Source organism: Erpetoichthys calabaricus, chromosome 9 (assembly GCF_900747795.2).
Source record: "Erpetoichthys calabaricus chromosome 9, fErpCal1.3, whole genome shotgun sequence".
Lineage (NCBI taxonomy): Eukaryota > Metazoa > Chordata > Cladistia > Polypteriformes > Polypteridae > Erpetoichthys > Erpetoichthys calabaricus.
In genome coordinates this window covers 143,323,535-143,349,969 of record NC_041402.2, presented here as the reverse complement: position 1 = coordinate 143,349,969, position 26,435 = coordinate 143,323,535, and the positions used below count along the sequence as shown (strand labels likewise).

The window sequence follows — 26,435 nt, the reverse complement described above, 5'->3', positions numbered from 1 at the left end:
TGAAAGGAATCCTACTAATCTCCCCATTTTATATCTGATAATCCAGTTGTTATTAGGAAACAGGCTGCCATCCAAGTTTTTATTACATTTACTTAGTAAACAGACAGTCCTCAAAGAGAATTATGGGTTCAGCTTTTGCAACAGTCAAACAGATATATGAGATTACAAAATGTGTGTTTAGTGTCTTTAGATCATTAGAGTGGGTGGATCAAAATGAGAGTGTGGGCAAGTGAAACAGAGCGGGGGATATAAAGTTTATTCAGTGTGCTGACTCATAGAGTATAAATCTGACTTGTACTTTTAGGTTTCCTCCTTCATTGTCAAAAAATTGAGAAGATCTCCACTTTATGACCACCATGTGGAAGGTGGTTCTTTTGTTTTGCCTTCAACTATGCAAGTCCACGGCTGAGAGCACTGCAAGACCGTAAGAAAGTGTTTATAATGCTTTTACCAATTTTTATTTTAGAAAATAAATGTCAAATATGGCAAAAAATGAATATGTAAAAATTAAAAACAAAAAAAAAAAACTTGAAACAGCAGTTGTTTTGCTTTAAAAAATCTGCCAATGAGATCAACAAAATTTACTTTTTTAAATAAGCTAATCAACCTCAAATGCAAAGGTAAATCTTACAAAATTAAAAAAAATAAGATTTAAAAAACTTTTCACTTGCGTAGATTTTATTTTTTGTAGTGAATGGCTTAAGATTTTTTTTCTTCTGTATTGAACAGAGCAGAACAACTTCTATTTTCTTCCCTTTTGTTTCTTGTTGGTATTTCAGGATCTATATGGTAACAATTCCTCATCAAATTCATGGAGGGACTATGGAGAAAATATGTGCCCACCTCCTCCAGCCTAATGAAACTATATCATTCACCATACACCTGTTAATGGAGAGAGAATATCTGACTCTTTTGGAGGAAAAAATTAAAGAGAAGGATTTCTACAAATGCATTGAGTTCCGGGTGAGTTTATTTAAGCAATTGCAATGAAGCCTAGTCAATATGCTATTGGTCTTCAAACCAGAAGGTTTCCAGTTCAGTTCCTTTAACTGACCAATTGAGTTACCATGGGAGTGTTGCATAACTTGTCAGAACTCCAGCATATGTTAACAGTTGTAAATACAGATATGAGTTTCAATTTGGTATGTGTAAAAGCATCTGTTAAAAAATAAAGAAAACCAACAAAAACAAGAGAGAGTAAAATGACCTGGAAATTTTCATAGCTGCAACTTATGATACAAGGGGAAAAAAGTAAAATGTGGCCAGCTGAAAACTATTGGATTGTAATCTATCTATCTATCTATCTATCTATCTATCTATCTATCTATCTATCTATCTATCTATCTATCTATCTATCTATCTATCTATCTATCTATCTATCTATCTATCTATCTATCTATCTACATGTTTTGTTAAATAATTCAATATATGAACCACAGAAAGCATCTACAATAGGAGGACTGGCTTTTTAGGGTTCACAGTGATTGCTGCTGGTCTATGTGGTACTACAAGGGAGAGTACCAGTGGCATTCGATAAATGTTGCAAAGATGATACAGGATACAGAATTGGCCGTTTACTACTTCTTTCAGTTTAGCTGGAAATAAGAGGACAATATATCTGATTTCAGCTTTGCATAAGCACTGTTTGATGCTGAAGAAGGCATCTCGTTAAGCAGTTGTTGAAGAAGAGAAATCTGGGAAAATACAAATACAGCTGTTTTCAGTTTTTTTAACATGTAATTTGTCAAGTTTGTCAGTCAGATCCCTAAGTTTTGAGGCATTCTATCCATGTATGCAATACGCCGCTTGGATCTCAGTGTCTGATGTAAAGTCTTATTGCACTGGGTTTGGGTGATTTTCAGGAAGTCCTTCATTTCTGATGTTCCTTCTATATCTATCTTTAAACGGTGCTAATTTATCACAAAACATTTTGCATTCATTTTCTACAGAAACTCCTTTTTTTTTGGTGGCAGATGTTGTAAACGTTTGTTTAACTTCTTTCAGGATTTTATCCTCAATTTTGCTCACATTTCCTTGTATGTTAGATTAAAAAAAGTCTACATTATACTACTGCTTCGCAACAAATGGTGCCAATAAAAGTGCCAATTGAGTTACCATGGGAGTGTTGCATAACTTGTCAGAACTCCAGCATATGTTAACAGTTGTAAATACAGATATGAGTTTCAATTTGGTATGTGTAAAAGCATCTGTTAAAAAATAAAGAAAACCAACAAAAACAAGAGAGAGTAAAATGACCTGGAAATTTTCATAGCTGCAACTTATGATACAAGGGGAAAAAAGTAAAATGTGGCCAGCTGAAAACTATTGGATTGTAATCTATCTATCTATCTATCTATCTATCTATCTATCTATCTATCTATCTATCTATCTATCTATCTATCTATCTATCTATCTATCTATCTATCTATCTATCTATCTATCTATCTATCTATCTATCTATCTATCTATCTATCTATCTATCTATCTATCTATCTATCTATCTATGTGTGTACCTGAGTGTTCCCCATGAATAACTGACAACCACTTCAGTATTAGTTCTCTCCTTCTGTCCCACACTGCTGGTGTATGCACCATGTCACTATGCCCCTGAACTGCACAATCTAATTTGAAGATGCATGAATAGGTGGAGTTATTAATTTCAGGCCAAAGCAAGTAATGTTCTCTTCTGACTCAGGTGGCTTATGACATGTGTGAATATGTTTCTTTTGTAGATTTACATTATTGTTTATTTGTCAGTACTTCTACTGTGTTCTACTTGCATCATTGTGCATTGACCTTTCTGTAAGTTGATTCATGACCATAGTATTTCTATCTATCTATTCTTCCTTTGGTAGCACTTTAATATTATTGTCTTGTAAAATAACTAAATGTCTAAGAAGCAAGTTACATTAATACTAAATTGTGTTCACACTCACAAAATCTCATAATGGACAGCACTGACCGTGTTTTCACATCATCACTGGTGTTAAATCATTTGGCAACACCAATTTTACTGATTTGGTACCCCAATACTTACAGCAAGCCATTTGCATTTATATACTGGGTTTCACAAATCTACAGTTCAGTAAGCTACAAGCCTATTTGGCTAAGCTATGTTGCCGCTCAAAGAGAATGTAAAGTAGTGGAAAACCAGGCAACATGCCAACAATGGCCTAACTTAATGACACATTGTATGAGTAAAGGCACTGAGCAAATATACAAATATAAAGACTGTCTGGTTAAATGTTACTCAAAAACAAACTTTTAAGCTGAGCTTTTATTTAAACAGGCCATTGACCCACTGTGATGTTTTAGGTTCAAAGTTTCCTTCTTAATTCAACATTTCCTCTACAATTAGACCACTCAGTTAAACAGAAATAGAAATAACACCCATTTCTTCAGACATATTTAATCCTATCACTGATTAAAAATACATTTTCTTCCCATGCGGAGAAGTGGCAAACAATCCTTCCTGAATGCTCCAGAGCAGTGATTCTTAAACTTTTTTTTTCTCGCTTACCTTATGCGTGTCTTTGCAATCCACAATCTCAGCACAGCTGTCATCCAGGTGATCCACTTGCAGAACTACCGCAGCAGCTGAGCACAGAAGAAAATACTTCACATTGTAGCACATCTGGTCTGAATTCTGGGAATATGCGAAAGGCAGGAGACACTGGGGTCTGAGTGGGTATCCAGTATCACCTGACACATGTATAACATGATTACTGTAGCAATGAATAGTATAGACCATATTAAAAATTGAGGGTTTAGCCAGTTACCTTACAAACAAACCAGCCACCACAAACAGTACCATCATGACTGCCAAAACTACTGTGGTTCAAACTAAAAGAAACATGAGTTAACCCAGGCCACAAAGCCATGATGTTTGTCAGTCTCACCTTGGCATCACAGATGATTTATGGGTTAATGGAGTGTAACTACTTACAGTAAACAAAATCCACAACATTCTTGCTAGATGCTCCTATTGCAAAATGGGCACAGTAAAGTGTTCCGATTACATTAGGAAAACCGGGCTACAAATTGCCTTTTTATATTGGGAAAAACAAGTTATTGTCATGTATGTACAGTACACTCACATCATATAAATCTGAATGTAGCATCTCATTGGTTAATGGCTTCCAGCACAGCAAGCATGATGAAGTAAAGTTTGGCTGAGATATTCCTGATCTGTTGGCCAGTTCACTGAGAAGTGACAACAGGTAGCTCTTTTTAACTAAAAAGTTCTTCAGTGTCAATATGCAGTATTGGCCCTCCTGAAAAGTAACCAAAATAGAGTTTGTACATCATATTGATCACTTTTAAGGTTTACTATGTTTTTCACATCAATGCAGTTATAAAAATTGCTCAGTGATATAAATTGTTATTCTACACAAGTCATCATTTACAGTAGCTGGTTTGGCTGCATTTCCGTACTTAACCAAGGATGTTGCCATTTCCCTGTTTCTCCAAAATTTTGCATATGGATGGGTAAGAGTGACCATAAATATACACACATACTTACATCAAGCTTAATACAGTAGATCCTGACATTTGTGTGGAACGATGCATACACACATTTCAAGCCACTTTCTGTGAGTGTGGAGGTTGTATAAACTTGATTCCAAGTGCCCTGTATTTAGTTTATTACTTCAATCACTCAAGAAGTACAGAGAAAGAATAGAAAATTAAAAGCAACGTAGTATTTATCAAGAACAGAATAGTGAAATAAATGATAAAAAATAATGAATAATAGTAATGTCTGGAGGTAAAGCCCTACATCCTTAAACCAAAGTCAAAAAGCTTACTGAATAAAACTTTCCTTACAGATCTGAATATTAAAGATTACCATGAAAGGAAATATCTGTGTCAGAGCAGTATTCATCCTGGGTGGTTTTAAGATTCAGCAGTCGGGTTTATGCATGAATGGCAGGTGGATAGAGTCTCTCTGATATCTCTGTTGTCTCTCGGATGGACCATTCTGTATACCAAAAGACCACGTGGAGCTTGAACCTTGTGGTGGTAGACACTGAAAATTGATGAACTACTTTGATGATCGACAGCCAGTCCCAGAGGCTTTTATCCTAAAAATATGTGCAAGCAACTTATGTCATCAAGAATGTTTTGGGTTTTTTGTTTTAGTTTCTTTTGGAAAGGAATTACTCCCAGCTAACATTTAAGTTAAAAAACTGGTCATATTTGGTCATTCTAATCTAAGAGTATAATGTAGATAACAATGAAACAAACTGTACTTAGATTTATAGAACATAAAACAGGAAAATACACAACGTACGTGGAATTAAAACTCCTTCACAGGGTTTTACAGCACTGTGTGTGTAATGTCCCAAAGTTCATTTACAGGTCATCTCACTCCAACTGAGCAAAAAACATATAATCCAGGCAGACTGAAGGTTTGTTTTTAAAATAATACCTGCAGTTAAAGAATCCTGATTGTCTAATTCATAACACCATAAAAGATTTTTCAAAAACAACCAAAGCTGCTAGTTTTTGTTCCCACATGTGTTTAAATATCTATAAATATAAGAGTTGGAGTGAATTAGATGGATGAGCACATATGCTATGCTGACATGTAACTTTGTTATAAATTAGGGGTTAATGATGAATAAATGTTATCTGACCACTGACAAAGCGCAACTGTGTGTTAAGATGCAAGTTAAGTGCTTATAAATTATTTTTTGACCATTTGGAGGGGGGGTCAAATTTCATGTAAATGATGGCTTCTTTTGCTCCCCTGCAAAAGAGAAGGGGATGCAAAGCAAACTATGGAAAGCAATTGTCATAACTTACAAAACTCTTTTCATCATTTATACCTTTGATTTAAAAGGTCCCAATGAGCAATGAATTTGTTGGACATATTGAGGTGAGACTGAGGGGCAACAGCTTTGAAATTAAGAACAAGAAAAAAGTACTTATTACCCCAATACAGTCAATGACCTTCATACAGACAGACAAGCCCATCTATAAACCAGGACAAACAGGTACCTGTCTTGTTCATTTAAAGGATTTATTAATTTTCTTGTTACAGGTCAAATTCTGTTATAATGAACTCCCAGGGACCTAAAAACTAATTCGTTATAACGAAAATTTTGTTGTAATGAGATTCTGTATTTGTTACTATAGTGCTTTCTTTAACTTGAGCCCAGGTGTTTGCAATCATTTCAATAGCTTCTTTTGTGTTCATTTTAATCTCCTCCTGCCTACAAGTTATGCTGACGAGAATTTTTCTCAGCATTTCCTTGCGATAATACACTTTCCCGAAACGTGATTGCAGCGTCTGTGGAAGATTGCTTGTCCGTTTGCCGGGGCAGGGCAAAAACAGGCTCATAGAGCTGCAGTGAAGTGACACAGAAGCAAATCATAAAAGATCGGGGTCGTGCTATAAGTCCCTGTCTTGCACCCCAAAACACGAGGCTGAGTCTCAGTACTTTAGGAAAACCAACTTTATTCAGCTTGAAACAGGAATGGCACACTTATTTATTGTAGCGTGATCTGCTACTCTGCTATACACAAACACAGCAGTCAGGCTGCTTCACCCATCAATATCGTTTCTGTTTGCTTTGGCGGAGAGACACAGAATATCTTTGAGATAGCTGTTGCCCCGGCAACAGATAAACAGTCTTCCATAGAGGCAGAGATCGGACTTCGTGACACTCCTTGGTGTGTCGTCCAGTTAGGGGAGGTCCCAAGAGAGTTTACAAACCTCACATTTACCTTGAATGAGTGCTGCATTAATAGGAATGTTTCTTGAATGAGCATCTCTGAACCAGATAAAAACTGCTTTATCGACGTCTTCAAATGCAGCAGTTCACATACGTTTGCAACCCAAGATTTTGTTTCTTTTTTTGCTCGGTCTTTCAAGAAACTTGACAGTGTCAATGGCGAAATTCCGAATTCACTGGCAACATCTTTTTTTTGCCGCAATCGAGAGCTGCAAAAATGTAAAGTTCTTTTTCTAATATGAACTGTTATTGTTTTTTCGTGTCTGCCGTTTCTATAGGAGGGTGACAAATGAGTTCAATTCCAATGGATGTTTTTTAAATGTTGACGAACAATAAGCAAAAGGTATCACTGAAAACCGCAGGAAACAAAAAGGGCAAAAAAAAAATCAGTACGAGGAAAGTTCGAGGAAAGAAAAAAAAATTACAATGTTTCTGTTTGGGGATCATTGTGCACAACTGAGCTGCGGCCACAGAACTAGCTGCTCTGTGGATGATTCATTCAGGCATTTCAAGGTCTTTTGGGCACTTCGTTATAATGAAAGTATCTGCTGAATGTACTTCATAATAACGAGATTTCTATATACAGTGGAACCTCGGTTCACGAACGCACACGTACAAATCGGTTTATGACCAAAAAGTTCGCCAAACTTTTGCATCTGTTCCCGACCACACACTCGGTATACGAACAAGCCAGTTTCCCTTTTGGTTTGTACATGTTCAGTCTCTCCCTGTGCATTTCCTGTGCAGCGAGCAAGAGAGAGAGTGAGAGAGCACGACACACACACGAGAGAGAGAGACACACACACACAGGAACGCGAGAGAGAGACACACACACAAACAGGCAACGCGAGAGAGAGAGAGACACACACAACACAGGCAGCATGAGAGAGAGAGAGAGAGACACACACACACAGGCAGCGTGAGAGAGAGAGAGAGACATGCACACAGGCAGAGAGAGAGAGAGACACACACACACACAGGCAGCGCGAGAGAGAGAGACACACACACACGCAGCGCGAGAGAGAGAGCAGAGAGACACACAGACAGGCAGTGCGAGAGGGAGAGACACACACACACAGACAGCGCAAGAGAGAGAGACACACACACACACACAGGCAGCGTGAAAGAGAGAGAGAGAGACACACAGACAGGCAGTGCGAGAGGGAGAGACACATACACACAGGCAGCGCAAGAGAGAGAGACACACACACAGGCAGCGCGAGAGAGAGAGAAACACACACAGGCAGCGCGCGAGAGAGAGCTGGACGCATAAGGTAGAGAAGGCAGTTAAAAAATGCACTTGGCTTGATTTTGTTTTCACTTCTGTTTACAGCGATTGGTTCATAGCGTACATTGTTGCAATGTTACTTTTCTTGGTGGTTTATTAAATTACAGATTTTTTCAAATGTTCATTTTTTTCCCTGTGCTTAAAACTCATTAAAAAAAGTGTTTTTAGCCAGCGGTTGGTAGCGATATAGCGAGAACTATTGCAGTGTTAGTTTTCTCTGTTGTTCAAGGTTTTCTCAGTGTTATTCAATGATTTTACATTTAGTTTACTATTACGCTGTGCATTCTATGGTTTAATTAACTATATTTGTGCTTAAAAACTTAAAAAAAATATATATTTACATACAGTTTGTATGGTCTGGAACGGATTAATTGTATTTACATACAGTCCTATGGGGGAAATTACTTCGGTTCAAGACCAAATCGGGTTACGACCAGAGTTTTGGAACGAATTATGGTCGTGAACCGAGGCTCCACTGTACTCGCATCATGTGGGGAAACAGTCGGGGCCATAAAAATACTTTGTTGTAATGAAAATTTCGTTATAAAGATATTCATTATACTAGAATTTGACCTGTATACTATTTGTTTACGACTAGAGTTATATTAAGAACTCTTAAATATTTATGCACTATGAAAAAAGTATGTGGTCTGATCAAATTTCTCAAAATTCCAATATTCTTTGGCAATTAAACAAATGGATAACCATGAATTTAAGTGCGATCAGCCACAAATGAGTCATTTTTTAAAAAGTTTTTTTTATCTATAAGAATGTCAGTTAAAATGAATGGATTGTTTATTTATTCTCTTATAAATACTCATCGAGCATAGTGGACCTCAGTTTAACGGGAATACTCCAATCGGTAAGAAAGTAAATATTTGATTCTCATTTCATGATTTTTACTCCATTAAATAATTATTATTTTTTCTTTTACATATTTATATAATTTCATGATTTTGACTCCAATAAATAATAATTTTTCTTTCGTACATTTACAGATTTTACTAATATTGTCCAGGGGGGCTTGCTCCCCTAGTACAATATAATATACAAGTAAAGGGTGACCTTGTGGTACATTGGGTACTGAGCAGATTTTGCCCAGGCACTTCAAGATTTCTGCTATGTCCCACTGTCCCATTGTTAGGCTGGCTAAACCAGTATGAATGTGCCCTGTGATGGACTGGCATTCCATCCATTGTTGGCTTTTGCCTCATTACTGATGCTGAAGAAATAGGCTGTGACACCACAATATGTGACTGTACGAGAATAATTGTATAGGAAAAACAGAGAGATAAACATATTAACAAACCCTGTTATTCTTGAATATAACAAATAGATGCAGTTAATTCTTAATTTGTTTTTATTTTTGTGTCATAGGAATTACTTATGAATGCTTTGAAATCTTCAGTTTTATCTTTGTCTGGCACCTCCTGTCTCACCGGTGTGAAAAAACTCCCATTTATGTTATGTCATTTGAATCATCTTGATGTCTAGTTATGCATATTTTGTATACCCTTAAAGAGTAAACCAAAAGGTGTCTTCAGTAAAAAATGATCAGAAGGATTTTGTTCATGCCATATCAACTGACAACTAGTGATACACCCCCTAATGGTATACGAGGGGTCGAATTTGCTCTTTTTCATTAAACTTAAAAAATGGGAATTGGTAATCTAGGAATGTGGAGAGTTGTTTTATGTTACTATCAGGATGCAGATCACAAATATGATAATATTTTCAAATTTTCATTTTTTACATGGTGGTCCTAGCCCTCTAGCAGCCACTGCCAGAAGGTTAAAATGACGAATTTCAAACACAAGCATGCAGGCTATCGTTTTAGACTGTTTCAAGGTCAATTATTACAAATATGCTGTAATTTTTAATTTTTGACCCTTTACTAGGGTCTCTCTATGGACCTCTATCAGAGGGTAACAAATGATAAATTTCAATTACTACTGAGAACATTTAGGCTTAAAATATTTAAACTAATGTACACAATTTAATATTTCAAATATCTGACACAACTATTCTTGTCTATTATGTGCTATGAATTAGGGCAGTTTATGCTAATTCTCACATTTTTTTGTTTCAGTTAAATTTCGTATTTTTGCAATGAATGAAGACTTTTTACCTGTTAATGAAAAGGTAAGAATTAAACACATATTTTTTAATTATCGGTAAGAAAGAATAAAGAGTTAAATCTGATTAAATACATTTGTTGTATAAGCTATTAATTTTTTCTTTTTACTTTTGTCACCATACTTTAAGGCAATGTATTAAATGAATACTACAATATTTGAATGTCACTAGTTATTTAAAATATGATGAGGTTGATTTAAAAATTATATATTAAATGATCCCATTTTTGTTTTGCAGTACACAACTGTGGAACTAGTGGTAAGTTAAAAAAATGATTTTTCTTTTAACACAATTTCTTATCAATGATCTCTTCAAATATGCCATGTTACTATTAAACTGATGTTATCTGTATTAGGAAGGCAGTATGGTATAATGATAAAACAACAGCCTTAAACTTAGGGTTGCCAAGTAAATCCTCACATCTGACTCACTGTGTGGCCCTGAGAAAGTAAATCAATCTTGCTGTGCTCCAATTGTATACAAATACATGCAAAAGTGTGTATGACATTTCTGAACTTGTGAGTTACCTTAATCACCAGAACATCAGAATGTATAAACAGATTTCACAAGAAAATGCAATACTTCCCAACATATCTTATTAATCCCTGCCCACATAACATTGTAAAAGAAGATGCCCACTATAGAAAGTCACTATATTAAAAAGTTTTTATTTCTTTATTTTTTGTAATTTTTAAAGTCATCTTTGTTCTGAAATTATTTAAGGTTACAATGGCAAAATAGTAGGCTCAGTTTTGAGTTATTTTTAGTAAAGACTTAATAAAATATTTGGATTCTTAGGTAAATGTTTTACCATCTATAGTGTTCTCCCTTCCCAAAAAATAGATCAAACAATAAAAACATCTTATGTTTTTAAAATTACATCGACAGCTCCATGGCACCATCTTGATGTTAGTTTTATGTGGCCGATAATCATACAGTTTATGCTAAGAACATCTGTTGCTGGTCATGTGATCGGATGTCTCTATGACTTTTAACATCATTACATATTTCCTGTTTAACCTAATGGCACAGCCAGAATTTTATCCATGTATTAAAATCTTTCCAAAAACACATTGGATCATGTTTATTGTTAATGCTATAAAAGGCTGAGGCTCCATTTACATTTTCTACCTTTATTGTTACCAAAAAAGTTACAACTATAAGCATTCAAATAAGGATTGCTTCTAAAATCAGAACAATTATATTTATTTCTTGATGTCATTATTTTTGTTATTTTTATGTTATTGATTATTTCTAACCATTTTGGACATATGTATTTTGTTTTCCAACTTTTTTATCATTATGCTGGTGACCCCATTTGTGTTATTGTGTTTTGGATGGTTTCCATGATTTTCTGACTACATGATCCACAAGAAATGTGCTGAAGATAGTAGTTGGTTCTTTAACAGGTATTAAACAGTTCTGGGAATGCAGCTGGACAGATTAGGGTGCTGAATTCATGTAACATTCCCACAAGATAGACACTATATGTGGTTGGGCATTATCCTGTTGGAAAAATGCACTGAGTAGGTCAACAATGAGAGGTCACACAATGTTTGCCAGAATGTTCTTGATGCACTGTCACATGTCTTACTGCTCCTAACGAATGGAAGGAAAACTCAACCTCTAAAATTTCAGGTGAACACCTGCTGTGCTGGCCACGCAAGTATCTCATTTGAGGTTTTTGGTCTGATTCCACTACTATCCATTTTATTTCCAGGCATACCTGTTAGACATTATTCTCAATGTTGAATGTGACATGATACCAGTCCACTGTAGTTTAGCCTTCATGACACAGCACTATTGCAGATGCAGTTAACATTCCCAAACAACCAGTTACAAATTTTGTTATGAACTGACAATCCAATGAAGGAACAGAAGGTGATAGTGCTGTATAAGTTGTATAGTTGTATAGTTACATAGTATGCCAAACCATTTTTGGTTGCTTCCTGGCTTCTATGATTGTTTCTCTAATAAATTTGAGGATCTGAAAATAACTAACACTATTATTATTGCATTATGATTATCATACAATATTTTAGTCACTTATTTTCTGTTATCGTATTTTGTATCAGTGGTGTCACTAGCAGTGGTTAGTATAGGATTAGCCACCATTATCAGGTACATGTAAAGAAGTACCAATGTGAGTCATCACATAAGCTATTTTCCTTAAAGGAAAGGAACGCAATTAAGAAAGAATCTTCACTTTGAGAGTGAAATTTAGTTAACTAAGTAAACTTCATGTAGTTAACTATCACAGGAATTATAGGTAAAGGCATGGGCCTAAACTGACTCATTTAACTAATAGTTTTACTGTTTGTCATGAATTTTATACTAAATGGTTCACTAACTCTTGTTCTAGGATCCCCGTTCTAATCGAATTGGTCAGTGGCTTAACATTTCTACCAACAGTGGAATTGTGGACTTATCCTACCCCACAACTTCAGAAGCCCCTCTGGGAATGTACACTGTGACAGCATGGCAGGAAGAGGGGTTCAGTAATCATGAAAAGTTTAAAGTAAAAGAATATGGTGAGATATATATATATATATATATATATACACACACACACATATGTACTGACTGAAATACTTGCCTTGCATGGGTATATTTGTATAATGAGTTAAACTAAGAAAGAAGATACAGTGATACTTTGGAATCCAAACTTAATCCGTTCCAGAACCTCGCTCGAATTCCAAATTGTTCAAGTCAATTTTTCCAAATTGTTCAAGACAATTTTTCCCCTTTAAAATAATAGAAACTAGATTAATCCGTTCCTGGGTCCCACAAACTCGAATTTTAAGTAAAACATTAACAAATAATAATATTTGAATAAAAATCCATCCATCCATTTTCCAACCCGCTGAATCCGAACACAGGGTCACGGGGGTCTGCTGGAGCCAATCCCAGCCAACACAGGGCACAAGGCAGGGAACCAATCCCGGGCAGGGTGCCAACCCACCGCAGTGAATAAAAATGTAAAATTTTAAATTTTAAATATAAAAACCTGTATCTACCTTAAAAAGGAATGATAATGGTGCATGTGGAAGCTGGAGGAGGACGACGAGAGAGATTATTGCTTGGAAGGCCGAGTCACCTTCCATTATAACATCAGGAAACTGCATTTCTGGTGGTTTTGGTGGCTGCATTCTTTGCCTTTTCATGCCCTTTGCTAAGGTACCACTTTTTCCTTACTACACTTTTTAGGACCCATGGCGAATACACTAAGTTGTTATATAAAAATAACACAAAACAGTCACAAAAGCATAAAATTAGCAGCAAAAATAGCAGCAAAGATCACACAAGATGTTTTCACTACAGCTTCCAACAACAAACTGAACGACAAAATGTATGGGTGGCCTGAATGCTGGGGAAACATACGCACAAATACACACTAACAACATGCTGGGTGTTCGGATTCCAAAGCAGTGTTCGGATTCCGGGACTAAATTTGCTCTAATTTTTCGTTCGGATTCCAAGTTGTTCGAGTTCTGGGGCATTCAGATTCCAGGGGCAATAACGTATTTGTGTTTTTAAAGCATTGTTCCATTTGCCAATGCTGACTGAAATGCAATTGTCCTATCCATCATCCACACCACCTCTTTGATAACTACCAAATTTTCAGCTCTTATGACTTAAGAATTTTTTTTTGTGTATGATTGGATTCCATAATTGCTGTAACTCTTTGCTGGGTTGGAACCATGAATGCTACTTGATTTTATTTCCTGTTTTAGTGTAGTTTCATGAAATGATATTTAATTGCTTATTTATTAAACTACATTTGTGAATTTCCCCTTGGGATTAATAAAGTATCTATCTATCTATCTATCTATCTATCTATCTATCTATCTATCTATCTATCTATCTATCTATCTATCTATCTATCTATCTATCTATCTATCTATCTATCTATCTATCTACATGTTTTGTTAAATAATTCAATATATGAACCACAGAAAGCATCTACAATAGGAGGACTGGCTTTTTAGGGTTCACAGTGATTGCTGCTGGTCTATGTGGTACTACAAGGGAGAGTACCAGTGGCATTCGATAAATGTTGCAAAGATGATACAGGATACAGAATTGGCCGTTTACTACTTCTTTCAGTTTAGCTGGAAAGAAGAGGACAATATATCTGATTTCAGCTTTGCATAAGCACTGTTTGATGCTGAAGAAGGCATCTCGTTAAGCAGTTGTTGAAGAAGAGAAATCTGGGAAAATACAAATACAGCTGTTTTCAGTTTTTTTAACATGTAATTTGTCAAGTTTGTCAGTCAGATCCCTAAGTTTTGAGGTATTCTATCCATGTATGCAATACGCCGCTTGGATCTCAGTGTCTGATGTAAAGTCTTATTGCACTGGGTTTGGGTGATTTTCAGGAAGTCCTTCATTTCTGATGTTCCTTCTATATCTATCTTCAAACGGTGCTAATTTATCACAAAACATTTTGCATTCATTTTCTACAGAAACTCCTTTTTTTTTGGTGGCAGATGTTGTAAACGTTTGTTTAACTTCTTTCAGGATTTTATCCTCAATTTTGCTCACATTTCCTTGTATGTTAGATTAAAAAAAGTCTACATTATACTACTGCTTCGCAACAAATGGTGCCAATAAAAGTTGTTATCCAAATTAGCTGAGAAGAAAACATGTCTGGTGCCTCTGAAGAGATCCCACTTTGGCCTATGGAAAACTTTGTGTGAACTGATAACAGTGTCCTCCTATTAGCCCTATTAGCTGTTAGCTGCTGCCTGATAATAATTGGATTCCCCTTGTTGTTTGGTTGCTCCCTTCCATTACAACCCATCATCCTGATGTGCTAAATACAATTGCTAAATTTTAATTTGGAGCAATTGCAGTGCAAGTGAAAATGTCTGCAAAATCAATTTTTCATTAATGGTGAACAAACAAAACAGACATACAGTGCAGATTATAATTTTATCTATAAAGAATTGCTTTGAATGTTGAGAATCATGAAGTCACTAATAAATTTTCTGTTCTGTTGGGTTGGGCAAGTAACTACACAAATCTTTAAACGGGCACGGTTCCATCGCACCTCTTGTTCCAAACACTATCATCAACAGCTTCTAGACCACATCTCATAAGACAAGTAAAAGAAAGGATTGCAGTTTGACAGAAAGCACTAGACAAGATGTTAATAGACGATCAACTACTCACCTCTCACTAGCAGACAGTGTTGATATAATTAAAAGACATATGATGACAAAACATTTTTCTGTTTTAGAGTATTTCTACAGTTATTAAAAATTCCTTTTTAAAACCTCAGTTCCATTGTTTCTTTATAATGGAGGCAAAAAGTCCACAAAAATCAAATGTGAATGTGGTATGGGGATGACTGACTTTCAGCTATACTAATAGGCTGAGAATATCTGTATTTTGAGACAATAGAAAGAAGTTGGCACTGAATCCACATGTGCTTCACACACTCAAATTATGGTGCCAAAGTAGAACATGTTATAACATAGGGACACAAACATAGCAAAAGGCTGTGCAGTCTCCAAAATAAGCCACAAAATCACGCCATAATTGTTACAGAGCAGCCCAGAAGAGAATCACTCCATGTTTTCAAATCCTCAATCTGCTACCTGCAAGCTGTGGCCTACACAGGTCTAAAAATGGAAAGGCTGATTTTAAATTTCAAAAGGTAATGAAAGTCCCAAAATATGCCAAAATGCCTTACAAGGGACAGGGATACCTTCAATATCTGATTTACATAGAAAACCCAAACAAAGAACCTTTATAAGCTGAAAGTTTATTTAAAAAACAAATTAGAATATTGGCACAAAAACAACACAAGGATTTGCCTAAAAGGCAATTCAAGTCAAATATGTCTCAATACACTGTCCAATGGCAAATCCAACAAACGAAGCATGAGTAATTCCAGTAATCCAATAACCAGTAAGATCAAATGAAAGGCAATGATTACAATAACTCCATGACAAATCTAATGACATTCCTAAAGGAAGGTGTCTTATTATTAAAAAACAATAAAACAGAAAATATACACAAGTCCAGTCTCAGGCGGAAACATAGCAGTACACACTTGAAGGAAAAGTCACTGGTGTCTGCTGCTCCATTTCAGAATCACTTTGCCATAAAGTCTTCCATTAACTGCAAAGTAGAAGGCATTAGGCATCTCATATATCTTTATACTGATATTATATTTGCACCTTTTGATCAGCTCTGATGTAAATATAGAATTTTTAAAACACTCTTATGTTTCCATTTACAAGGTAATTACTTTGTAAGAAAGAATCCCCTAATCCACCACCAGTGCTCAGAATTTAGGCAGCATTTCTGACTTTGTTAAAGGGTGTCATAGTCCTCACTGCTCGTCAACCTTCAGGGATGCTGGGTCAGTAGCTCAGTCAAGCAATGGAATTCATCATTCACAACATCCTTTACGCAAAACACTAAATGATTGATTAGGTGAGAGCATACTTTCTTTCTCTTTAATTCGTGATTCAGGCCTTTAACATTCCAGCTCACAAAGTTAACTGTCCCATGGAGACATTGATTCTGAGTTTTTAATGTCATTTTATAGTCTTAACTGGTAGTGAGGCAGTTTTAATCTTAGTTTTCAAAATTCCCCATGAGTTATTGCCATATAGCCCATTGTTGCGTTGATATTTATAGTTATAAGGATTAGAAGAATAGATTAAATATAGCCTGCTCTCCTTCTCTCCCCCCTTTATCCCCCCCCCATTTTGCCTCCCCACATGAGGCTTGATCCCACTTAGCAATGTCCAAGTCCTCTGACATACAAAGAGACGGAGCACGTCCAAAACAAAGCAACCCCACCCTGCAGCGGCGTTTGAGAATTTAAACAGAGATATCTATTGCAGCTGAAGTCTAAATACTATCTGCCAAAAATATAATCATTAACAGTCTTTAAGCTTAAAATAATCTTCAGCAATTTTAAGATATTAAGATAATAAAATAATGAGCCCTGGGAATGATTTTAAAAAATGGTCTAGGATAAACATAGTAAATCCTAATGTAATAGTAGAATTAGCAATAAACCAAGGGTATGATGTTAAACAGTCTACTTTAAGGTAGTAAAAAAAAAAAAAAAAAAAAAAAAAATCAAACCCTACTTTAATTACTTCCACACTTCCACTCATGTCTATAACTGTAATTAACTGTAATTAAGACTTAAACATAGTGTGTCCAAGTAAAGAAAAGGATGTATAATTATAATACCAGTCTCTTTAAAAGTGGATCCGACAGCAGATGATAGGTCCTTCCCATGCCATGACAGAATACGGCTCCTTATTAACTTTCAAAAGAGTGTCGGAAACAGCTTCTTTAGTTCCTTTTCAGCTTCCTCCTTGTTTGAAAATATATAATATTGGTCTTGAACTTCCACTTTCAGTTTGGCGGGATACAAGAGGCTGTATTTGATAACGGCTTTCTGTAGCAACTTTTTAATGTTAAAGTAGGCTGTGCGTTTTGCAGCTGTTAATGGTGAGAAGTCGGGGAAAATACAAATAAGATTATTTTCAGATATAATCTCTTGCTTGTGTCTGAGAAGTGCCATCACATCAAGTTTACATCGTAATCACTCAAAGCGGACAATAAAAGACCTAGGTTCAAAGGTGCTTGATCTGTATATGCGATAAGCTGCTGCTATCTCAGTGTCGAGTTTAAAATCATCTCCAATTATTTTAGAGAGTAATTCTACTGCAAATTTCACTGGGTTTGAGCCTTCTCATTTCTCAGGTATACCCTCAATTCTTATATTATTTCTTCTGCTCCCATCTTCCAGGGCTGCAAGTCTGTCTCCGAGTTTTTTGCATTCGGAATTTGCAGCTGTAGCTTTTTCATCGGCCTTAGACGCCAATTGTTTCGCTGTTTCAGCTCGAGCCGTGAATTCCTGCTTAACGTCTTCCAGCTGATCTGTAACGCCATTCATCTGATCGGCAAGTTTTTTCAGATTGGATCTGTTTTCTTCGATGTGTTCCTCTAATTTCTCCAACATGCTTTTTAAAGGTCACGTCAAAACGTTTAAATAGACACATTGGTCTTTGTTATCCTTTTTAAGCTCAATGCAATCCTTCTTAAGCTCGTTCTTAAGCTCAATGTTCGCCTTCTTAAGCTCATTCTTGTTATCCTTCTTAAGCTCATTTATGGCTGTAGCCATGGCGGTGGCCAGTGTAGCGATCATCTCTTTCAGTTCGGACAGTTCGCTTCGGATATTGTGCTCCGCGAGTGGAAATGCAGCTCCTTTTACAGCAGATGCTGCGGGCTCGCGATGAGTAAATGAGAGCACATCCTGCAGGGCCTTTTCTAGTCTCGAATAATCCTGAGAAATCAGCGATCCACTGTGACCTGTATCACTTGCACCTTCGCTCCCAATTTCACTCTCGACTGGAGACAATACAATGGAGCGGGGTCCTAGGCAATCTGCACATTTGTCTGCCTGTTCCAGGTCAGTCTCCGAGAGGCCATACCTTGCACTTGGGCCAGATGTCTGTCCAGACTTTGATGCAGCTTTAAGTTTCTTTTCCGGTTCTTTCTGACTTTTCTTCTTGTTACTCATGCTTGTATATTGTTGTGGAAGTTCCTTGGTCGGGTTAAATACAGGATACCTCTAAATAATATGAAAATACGTGGGAAAATAAAGCCGCTGCTAGCAGAGCTCTGCTTCAGACGTCCATCTCCTATAATGGACGAGACCAACTATGCTCTCACCTAACAGGCTTAAACGCTAAAATAGTATTTTTACAGGAGACCCACTTATTAAGCAAGGATCAGTTCAGACTGCAAAAAGACTGGACTGGCCAAATGTTCCACTCTAGCTTTATAAAGAAAACTAGAGGTGTGGGAATTCTCATACACAGAACAGTCCCATTTGTAGCATCAGATGTAGTATCGGACCCTGAAAGGAGATATGTGATGGTCATGGGCAACTTATTTAACAGTAAAATGATTCTGATAAATGATTTATGCACCCAATGTCGATGATAAGGAATTCATGCAAAATCTATTTGCATACATTCCCAATGTGAACACTCATAAAATTATAATGGCTGGGGACTTTAATTGTGTTTTAAATCCACTCTTAGATAGGACTCCTGTGACAGGCGGGACGACATCTAACACTGCAAAGACAATTACACAGTTTTTAACTGACCACAACTTATCAGACCTCCGGAGGTTTCTTAACCCAAACTCAAGAACATATTAGTTTTACTCACCAGTGCATCATAGCTACTCAAGAATTGATTATTTTTTTATAGATAATAATTTCCTGCCTACGATTAAATTGTGCAAATACGACACAATTGTTATCTCCGACCATGTCCCTCTAGTCTTGGAGACAAAATCATTAAGCCCCTCACACTCACCTTGTAGATGGTGTCTTAACCCTCTTCTATTAGCAGACGAGAACTGCACAGAATTTATATCCAAACAAATCAGCTTCTTCCTAGAGACAAACACACCCACAGAGGTTTCTGCAGGAACACTCTGGGAAACTTTAAAGGCCTTCATAAGAGGACAGATTATTTCATATCTTTCCCACAGAAATAAATTAGAAACCAAGAAAATGTCAGAGCTAAGATGCGAAATTACTCGAATAGATGAAGAACAAGCCAGGCGTCCAAGTGAAGTTCTTCACAGGAAAAGGCAGGCCCTGAATACAGAACTCAACATCTTGACAACTAAAGAAACTGAACAACTTATTTATAAGTCAAGACATCATTACTATGAACATGGAGAAAAAGCTAATAAGTTTTTAGCTCAACAAATTCACAAACAAGAAGTCCGCAATGCAATACCAGTAATCACCAACACGAATGGAGAAGAAATCATTGACCATAAAAATATAATGCACACATTTAGAGATTATTATAAATCCTTATATTCTACTGAGTTCAAAGAAGACAACACACAATCTAATGCATTTCTGGATACATTACAGACACCACAAATAGATGCATTAAGTGCTGAGGAACTGGATAAACCTCTGATGCTATGAGAATTACTAAATGCTATAAAATCACTTCAAAGCGGGAAATCAGCAGGCCCTGATGGTTACCCTGTAGAATTTTATAAGAAATTCTCCACTCAGCTAGCTCCCCTCTTATTGGCAACACTTACAGAAGCTAGAGACAACCAAATACTACGTCAAACATTTTGTCAAGCATTAATCACCGTCTTTCCTAAACAAAATAAGGACTTGTTACAATGTGCATCATATAAACCAATATCACTCCTGAATAATGATGTTAAAATACTCTCAAAAATTCTAGCTAGAAGGATGGAGAAAGTGCTGCCCTCGGTAATATCACAGGATCAAACTGGATTTATTAAAGGCCGACACCTATCTTACAATCTCCGACGCCTGTTTAATATAATAATTTCAACAGCAAAATCAAACACCCCAGAGATATTACTATCATTAGACGGAGAAAAAGCATTTGATATGATTGAATGGAACTACCTTTTCACTGCATTGGAGAAATTTGGGTTTGGCCCGAATATTTGTGCATGGATCAAACTACTGTATACCAATCCAGAAGCTTCAGTTTGTATTATCAACATTTGTTCAGACTACTTTAAGCTAGAATGTGACACCAGACAAGGATGTCCCATGTCACCACTGCTGTTTGCAATCGCCATTGAACCACTGGTGGTTCACTGTCGAAATTCTTATCAGATAAAGGGGATTGTCAGAGATGGACTGGAACAGAAAATCTATCTATATGCAGATGATATGGTTTTATATATATATCAGACCCAGAAAACACTGTGCCTGCAGTTTTAACAGCACTAACAGAATTTCAAAAGATATCTGGTCTCAGAATTAATCTGAATAAAAGTATACTCTTTCCAATGAATTCACAAGCATATAATATTAGATTGGACACCCTACCTTTTACCACAGCAAATCAGTTTAAATATCTTGGGGTAAATATCACAAGTAAACATAAAGCTCTTTATCAACAAAATTTTGCCGTCTCTATGGAAAAAATTAATCAAGACTTGCATAGATGGTCTGCGGTGGGTTGGCACCCTGCCTGGGATTGGTTCCTGCCTTGTGCCCTGCGTTGGCTGGGATTGGCTCCAGCAGACCCCCGTGAACCTGTGTTCGGATTCAGCGGGTTGGAAAATGGATGGATGGATGCATAGATGGTCAACCCTTCATCTCACTCTAGCTGGAAGAATTAACGTTATTAAGATGAATATCCTTCCTATACTTCTTTTTTTATTTCAAAACATTCCAATATATATCAATAAGTCATTTTTTAAGCAATTAGATTCAACAATAACCTCATTCATTTGGAACTCAAAACACCCACGTATCCGAAGAGCAACCCTACAAAGACCTCAGGCAGAAGGTGGCATGGCTTTACCTAATTTTCAGTTTTATTACTGGGCAGCAAACATACAAGTCATAAAAACCTGGACACAAAAAAACGAATATACACAGGCTTGGTCCGCAATAGAAGTAAAATCCTGTAGTACTTCTTTATACTCCCTGCTCTGCGCTCCAATAAATGCAAGTTATCGCAAATATACTAATAACCCAATTGTGCTTGACTCACTCAGAATATGGAACCAACTTAGAAAACATTTTAAGATGGAAAATCTTTTATCCGTGGCATCTCTGCAAGAGAACCACCTCTTTCAACCCTCGCAAACACATCCAGTTTTTAATATCTGGATAAGATTTGGGATTAAAATGCTCAGAGATCTTTATACAGACAACATATTTGCATCTTTTGAACAATTACGTTCTAAATTCAACCTCCCAGCTACACATTTCTTTCACTATCTTCAAATTACAAACTTTGTTAAACAGAAACTGCCCGATTTTCCCCACCTCGTACCCTCCACCATACTGGAAAAAATACTGCTCAAATTCGAGGAATTAAACACAATTTCCGCATTATATAAAATCTTATTGGAGTCCCTACCTTTCAAAGACCCAAGAGGACATTGGGAAAAGGATCTCTTAATCAATATATCAGAAAAGGAGTGGAAGGTAGCAATGCAGAGAATTCACTCGAGCTCCATATGTGCAAAGCGTAGAATTATTCAACTAAAAATTATATATCGAGCTCATCTGTCTCGCTTAAAACTGTCCAAAATGTTTCCAGGGCAAGATCCAACCTGCGAACGCTGCAACCAAGCTCCTGCCTCATTGGGTCACATGTTTTGGGCCTGCACCAAACTAACATCATTTTGGACCAAAATTTTTAAGTGCCTTTCAGACAGCCTTGAGGTCACAATCCCTCCTAACCCATTAACAGCTCTGTTTGGTGTTCTTCCAGACGGACTTGAAGTGGAGAAGGACAAGCAAATGGTGATTGCATTCACTACACTTGTTGCATGCAGACTTATTTTGTTAAATTGGAAGAATCCTAACTCTCCTCTGATAAGTCAGTGGGAAACCAATGTTTTATATTATTTGAAATTGGAAAAAATCTAATTCTCAGTTAGAGGATCTATACAGAATTTTTTCAAAACCTGGAAGGTATATTTTAGAATAAGAGAAATAATTATTACCGCTTTATTTCCCTTTTTTTTTAATTTACTTATATATATTTATTCCTTTCTTTTGTTTATTTTTGCCCTATTAAAAAGCCCTAAGCAATTCTCCTTTGGCTAAGCTCTCCTTCTCAAGGGTGGGGTTTGATTTGTCTTTAATTCCTTTTTGTTATGAATTAATCTATATTGTATAGAATGATTACAATAAAATGAATAAATAAATTAAAAAAAACACTAAATGATTGACATGAAAATTATACACTTGATACATCTCTCTAAATCAAACAATCTAAAGTATATCAGGGTTTAGACCATAATTGAGAATGATGTCATGTAGTTCTGTTTGTGCCTCTCGGGTACATGATTTGATATTGCCCAAAAAATGTTCCCTTATCTGGCAGATAGTGTAGGATGAACAATCATTGAAATTCATCTTATAGTAGTCTTTGAAGTTATTTCAGGCAAACTCAGAATACTTGGTGAAAAAATTACTTATATTGTCTTCACTACATATTTAGCATATCAACTACTGCTTAATTTGGAAGAATCCTGATGCACATGCATAGCATAATAAATGGGAAAACTATATTTTAAAATACCTTAAATAGCAAAAAAAAAAAAAATTATTTATTTATTTATTTACTTTTTAATTAATTTATTTATTTACCTTGCCTGCACCTGTGCAGAGCTTCATTAGTATTTGGCAAGATTTCATTAATGTTACTCTAAAATAAGTCTGCTGGGCTACTGACAGTCCCTCTGCAGAATATCTATTACTAGCAAAATACCCGCGCTTTGCAGCAGAGAAGTAGTGTATATCTACATATACACATATCTACATATACATATATGCATACATACATAGTGCGTTGTAACACGAGCTGTGATTGTTACATGGGAGGGAGACGACAAATCACAGCTTCCCGCTTTCTAATCGGGCCTGTGATTGGTCTTTGACTGATGCCCAGATCCCACAGTATCTCCCCTCAGGAGAGGCGTTAGGCAAGTGTAATTGAATAGCGGTGCTGCAAGTTTAGCTTTACACCTGTTTTTAAGGCTTATTGACTGAAAGGGGCTTTCATGAAAAAAGTTAGGGCTTTGCTACAGGGTACACCCTCCACAAGTTAAGGAAGTAAAAATAAAGGTATATATTTCTGTTTTATTTAAACCTTTTAAGTTTGTATGCGGGCGGTATGGTGGTGCAGTGAAAGGTGCCAGTTAGGAGACCCGGGTTCGCTTCCCTGCGTGGAGTTTGAATGTTCTCCCCGTGTCTGTCTGGGTTTCCTCCGGGTACTCCAGTTTCGTCCCACAGTCCAAAGACATGCAGGTTAGGTGCATTGGCGATTCTAAATTGTCCCTGGTGTGTGGGTGTGTGTGGGTGTATGCGCCCTGTGGTGGGCTGGGACCTTGCCTGGGGTTTGTTTCCTGCCTTGTGCCCTGTGTTGGCAGGGATTAGCTCCAGTATTTAGGATATAGCGGGTTGGATAATGGATGGATAGACAGTTGTATGCATAGACCCATTTGCCCGGTTTCTATTTTTTTCTTTCTTCAGTAATATTTCAGCAAACCTGGAGCTTGTCAGTTCAAATCCTGGTACTGACACCACTGTGTGACCCTGAGGAAGTCACTTCACCTGCCTGTGCTGCAAAAAACAAAAGTAATGTAACAAATTGTACCTCAGATGTTGCAAGTTGCTGGAATAAAGGCATAAGTCAAATAGATAAATATGTATTATACACATAGGAACTATTCATTTATTTTCAGTTAAGTCATCTGCAGCAAACCTTTATAAATGAGGGTTTCTCCTTTTTAGATAGTGCAAACTGTTTCTTCTTCATTGAGGTTTTCTCCTGGAGAACTTTTTTCATTTCATTGAAAATTAAAGCAGCAGCTGCCAAAATATGTAGCTTTCTTATTAATTTTTCAACATTGTGTAAAATAACTATAAAGTAACATAAAAGGTTTAAATACTCGTTATCCTTTTACACTAAAATATTACTAAAGAGATACAAAAAAAGTAAAATGCATATGTTGTTTTTCTTTAAGGAGATTAAATATTACTGAAGAAAGAAAAAAAAAACTAAAACAGCCAAATGGGGCTATGCATACGAACTTACAAGGTTTAAATAAAACAGAAATATATACCTTTATTTTTACTTCCTTAACTTGTGGAGGGTGTATCCTGTAGCAAAGCCCTAACTTTTTTCGTGAAAGCCCGTTTCAGTCAATAAGTCTGGTGTAACAGGTGTAAAGATATTGACAATAAGCTATGCAAACCCACCAAGACATGGAAGGCGCGAGTCGAAAAACACCATCCCATACTATTAGTTAACGAGTAACACATTTCTATATGTATTGTAAGCATACAATACAACTGATAATATGTTGCACTTATTTATCTGGTGTACCGACATTTTTGCGCGTTTAACGGCTGAAATCCAACGTGGTTTGTGCCCTTCAGAATGAAAACAGTTTGCATTTACCTTTTTAATAAAAGGCGAGCTTTTAAGCCTGAGAAATCACCCCGTAAATGCACACGTTTAATTGCACATGTGTTAATATGTATGCTTACGCACTGTTTCTTCTTCATTGAGGTTTTCTCTAGTATGTAGATCGGGGTAATTACATTCACGGCATTCGTAGTCTGAATCACAATCTGATTGTATGGGTGGTTACCTACCAGGTAACGCTTATGGTTGGCCAGCAAGTCAGCTAACATCAGCCACGGTGCCTTGAGTTGTGAGAAGCAGATCATAGAATGGTTGAAAATAGTTTACTGTCAAATAATGCAAAGAGTACGCAACACGTGTTTCGCCCTAATTCTTGGCTCATCAGGCGTAAGGCAAGTGTAATTGAATAGCGGCGCGTCATTGAATAGCGGCACTACAAGTTTAGTTTCTTTTCAATAAAGTCAGGCATTAGGCAAGTGTCATTGAATAGCAGCGCGTCAGTGAAGAGCGGCGCTGCAAGTTTAGTTTCTTTTTAATAAAGTCAGGCGTTAGGCAAGTGTCATTGAATAGCGGCGCATCAGTGAAGAGCGGCGCTGCAAGTTTAGTTTCTTTTCAATAAAGTCAGACGTTAGGCAAGTGTCACTGAATAGCGGCGCGTCATTGAAGAGCGGCGCTGCAAATTTAGTTTCTTTTCAATAAAGTCAGGCGTTAGGCAAGTGTCATTGAAGAGCGGCACTGCAAATTTAGTTTCTTTTCAATAAAGTCAGGTGTTAGGCAAGTGTCATAGAATAGCGGCGGCGCTGCAAGTTTAGTTTCTTTTCAATAAAGTCAGGCGTTAGGCAAGTGTCATTGAATAGCGGCGCGTCAGTGAAGAGTGGCACTGCAAGTTTAGTTTTTTTTCAATAAAGTCGGGCGTTAGGCAAGTGTCATTGAATAGCAGCACTGCAAATTTAGTTTCTTTTCAATAAAGTCAGGCGTTAGGCAAGTGTCATAGAATAGCGGCGGCGCTGCAAGTTTACTTTCTTTTCAATAAAGTCAGACGTTAGGCAAGTGTCATTGAATAGTGGCGCGTCAGTGAAGAGTGGCGCTGCAAATTTAGTTTCTTTTCAATAAAGTCAGGCGTTAGGCAAGTGTCATAGAATAGCGGCGGCGCTGCAAGTTTAGTTTCTTTTCAATGAAGTCAGGCGTTAGGCAAGTGTCATTGAATAGCGGCGCGTCAGTGAAGAGCGGCGCTGCAAGTTAAGTTTCTTGTCAATAAAGTCAGGCGTTAGGCAAGTGTCATAGAATAGCGGTGGCGCTGCAAGTTTG

The 26,435-nt window shown here is 36.7% G+C and overlaps 1 protein-coding gene across 3 annotated transcripts in view; it reads left to right on the top strand.

The window, feature by feature from the left end:
- Positions 1-234: 234 nt before the first annotated feature.
- LOC114658184 (alpha-2-macroglobulin-like protein 1) overlaps positions 235-26,435 on the top strand; it is a 271,971-nt gene continuing 245,770 nt past the window's right edge. The window contains exons 1-6 of one of the 3 annotated variants that reach the window (XM_051932108.1): positions 235-424; positions 780-963; positions 5,843-5,996; positions 10,115-10,167; positions 10,399-10,419; positions 12,524-12,692. In XM_051932108.1, coding sequence (XP_051788068.1) covers positions 348-424; positions 780-963; positions 5,843-5,996; positions 10,115-10,167; positions 10,399-10,419; positions 12,524-12,692 — 658 coding nt within the window. In that variant the 5' untranslated portion in view covers positions 235-347. The remainder of the gene's footprint in view (positions 425-779; positions 964-5,842; positions 5,997-10,114; positions 10,168-10,398; positions 10,420-12,523; positions 12,693-26,435) is intronic. The other 2 variants (XM_051932106.1, XM_051932107.1) reach the window with 2 other exon arrangements.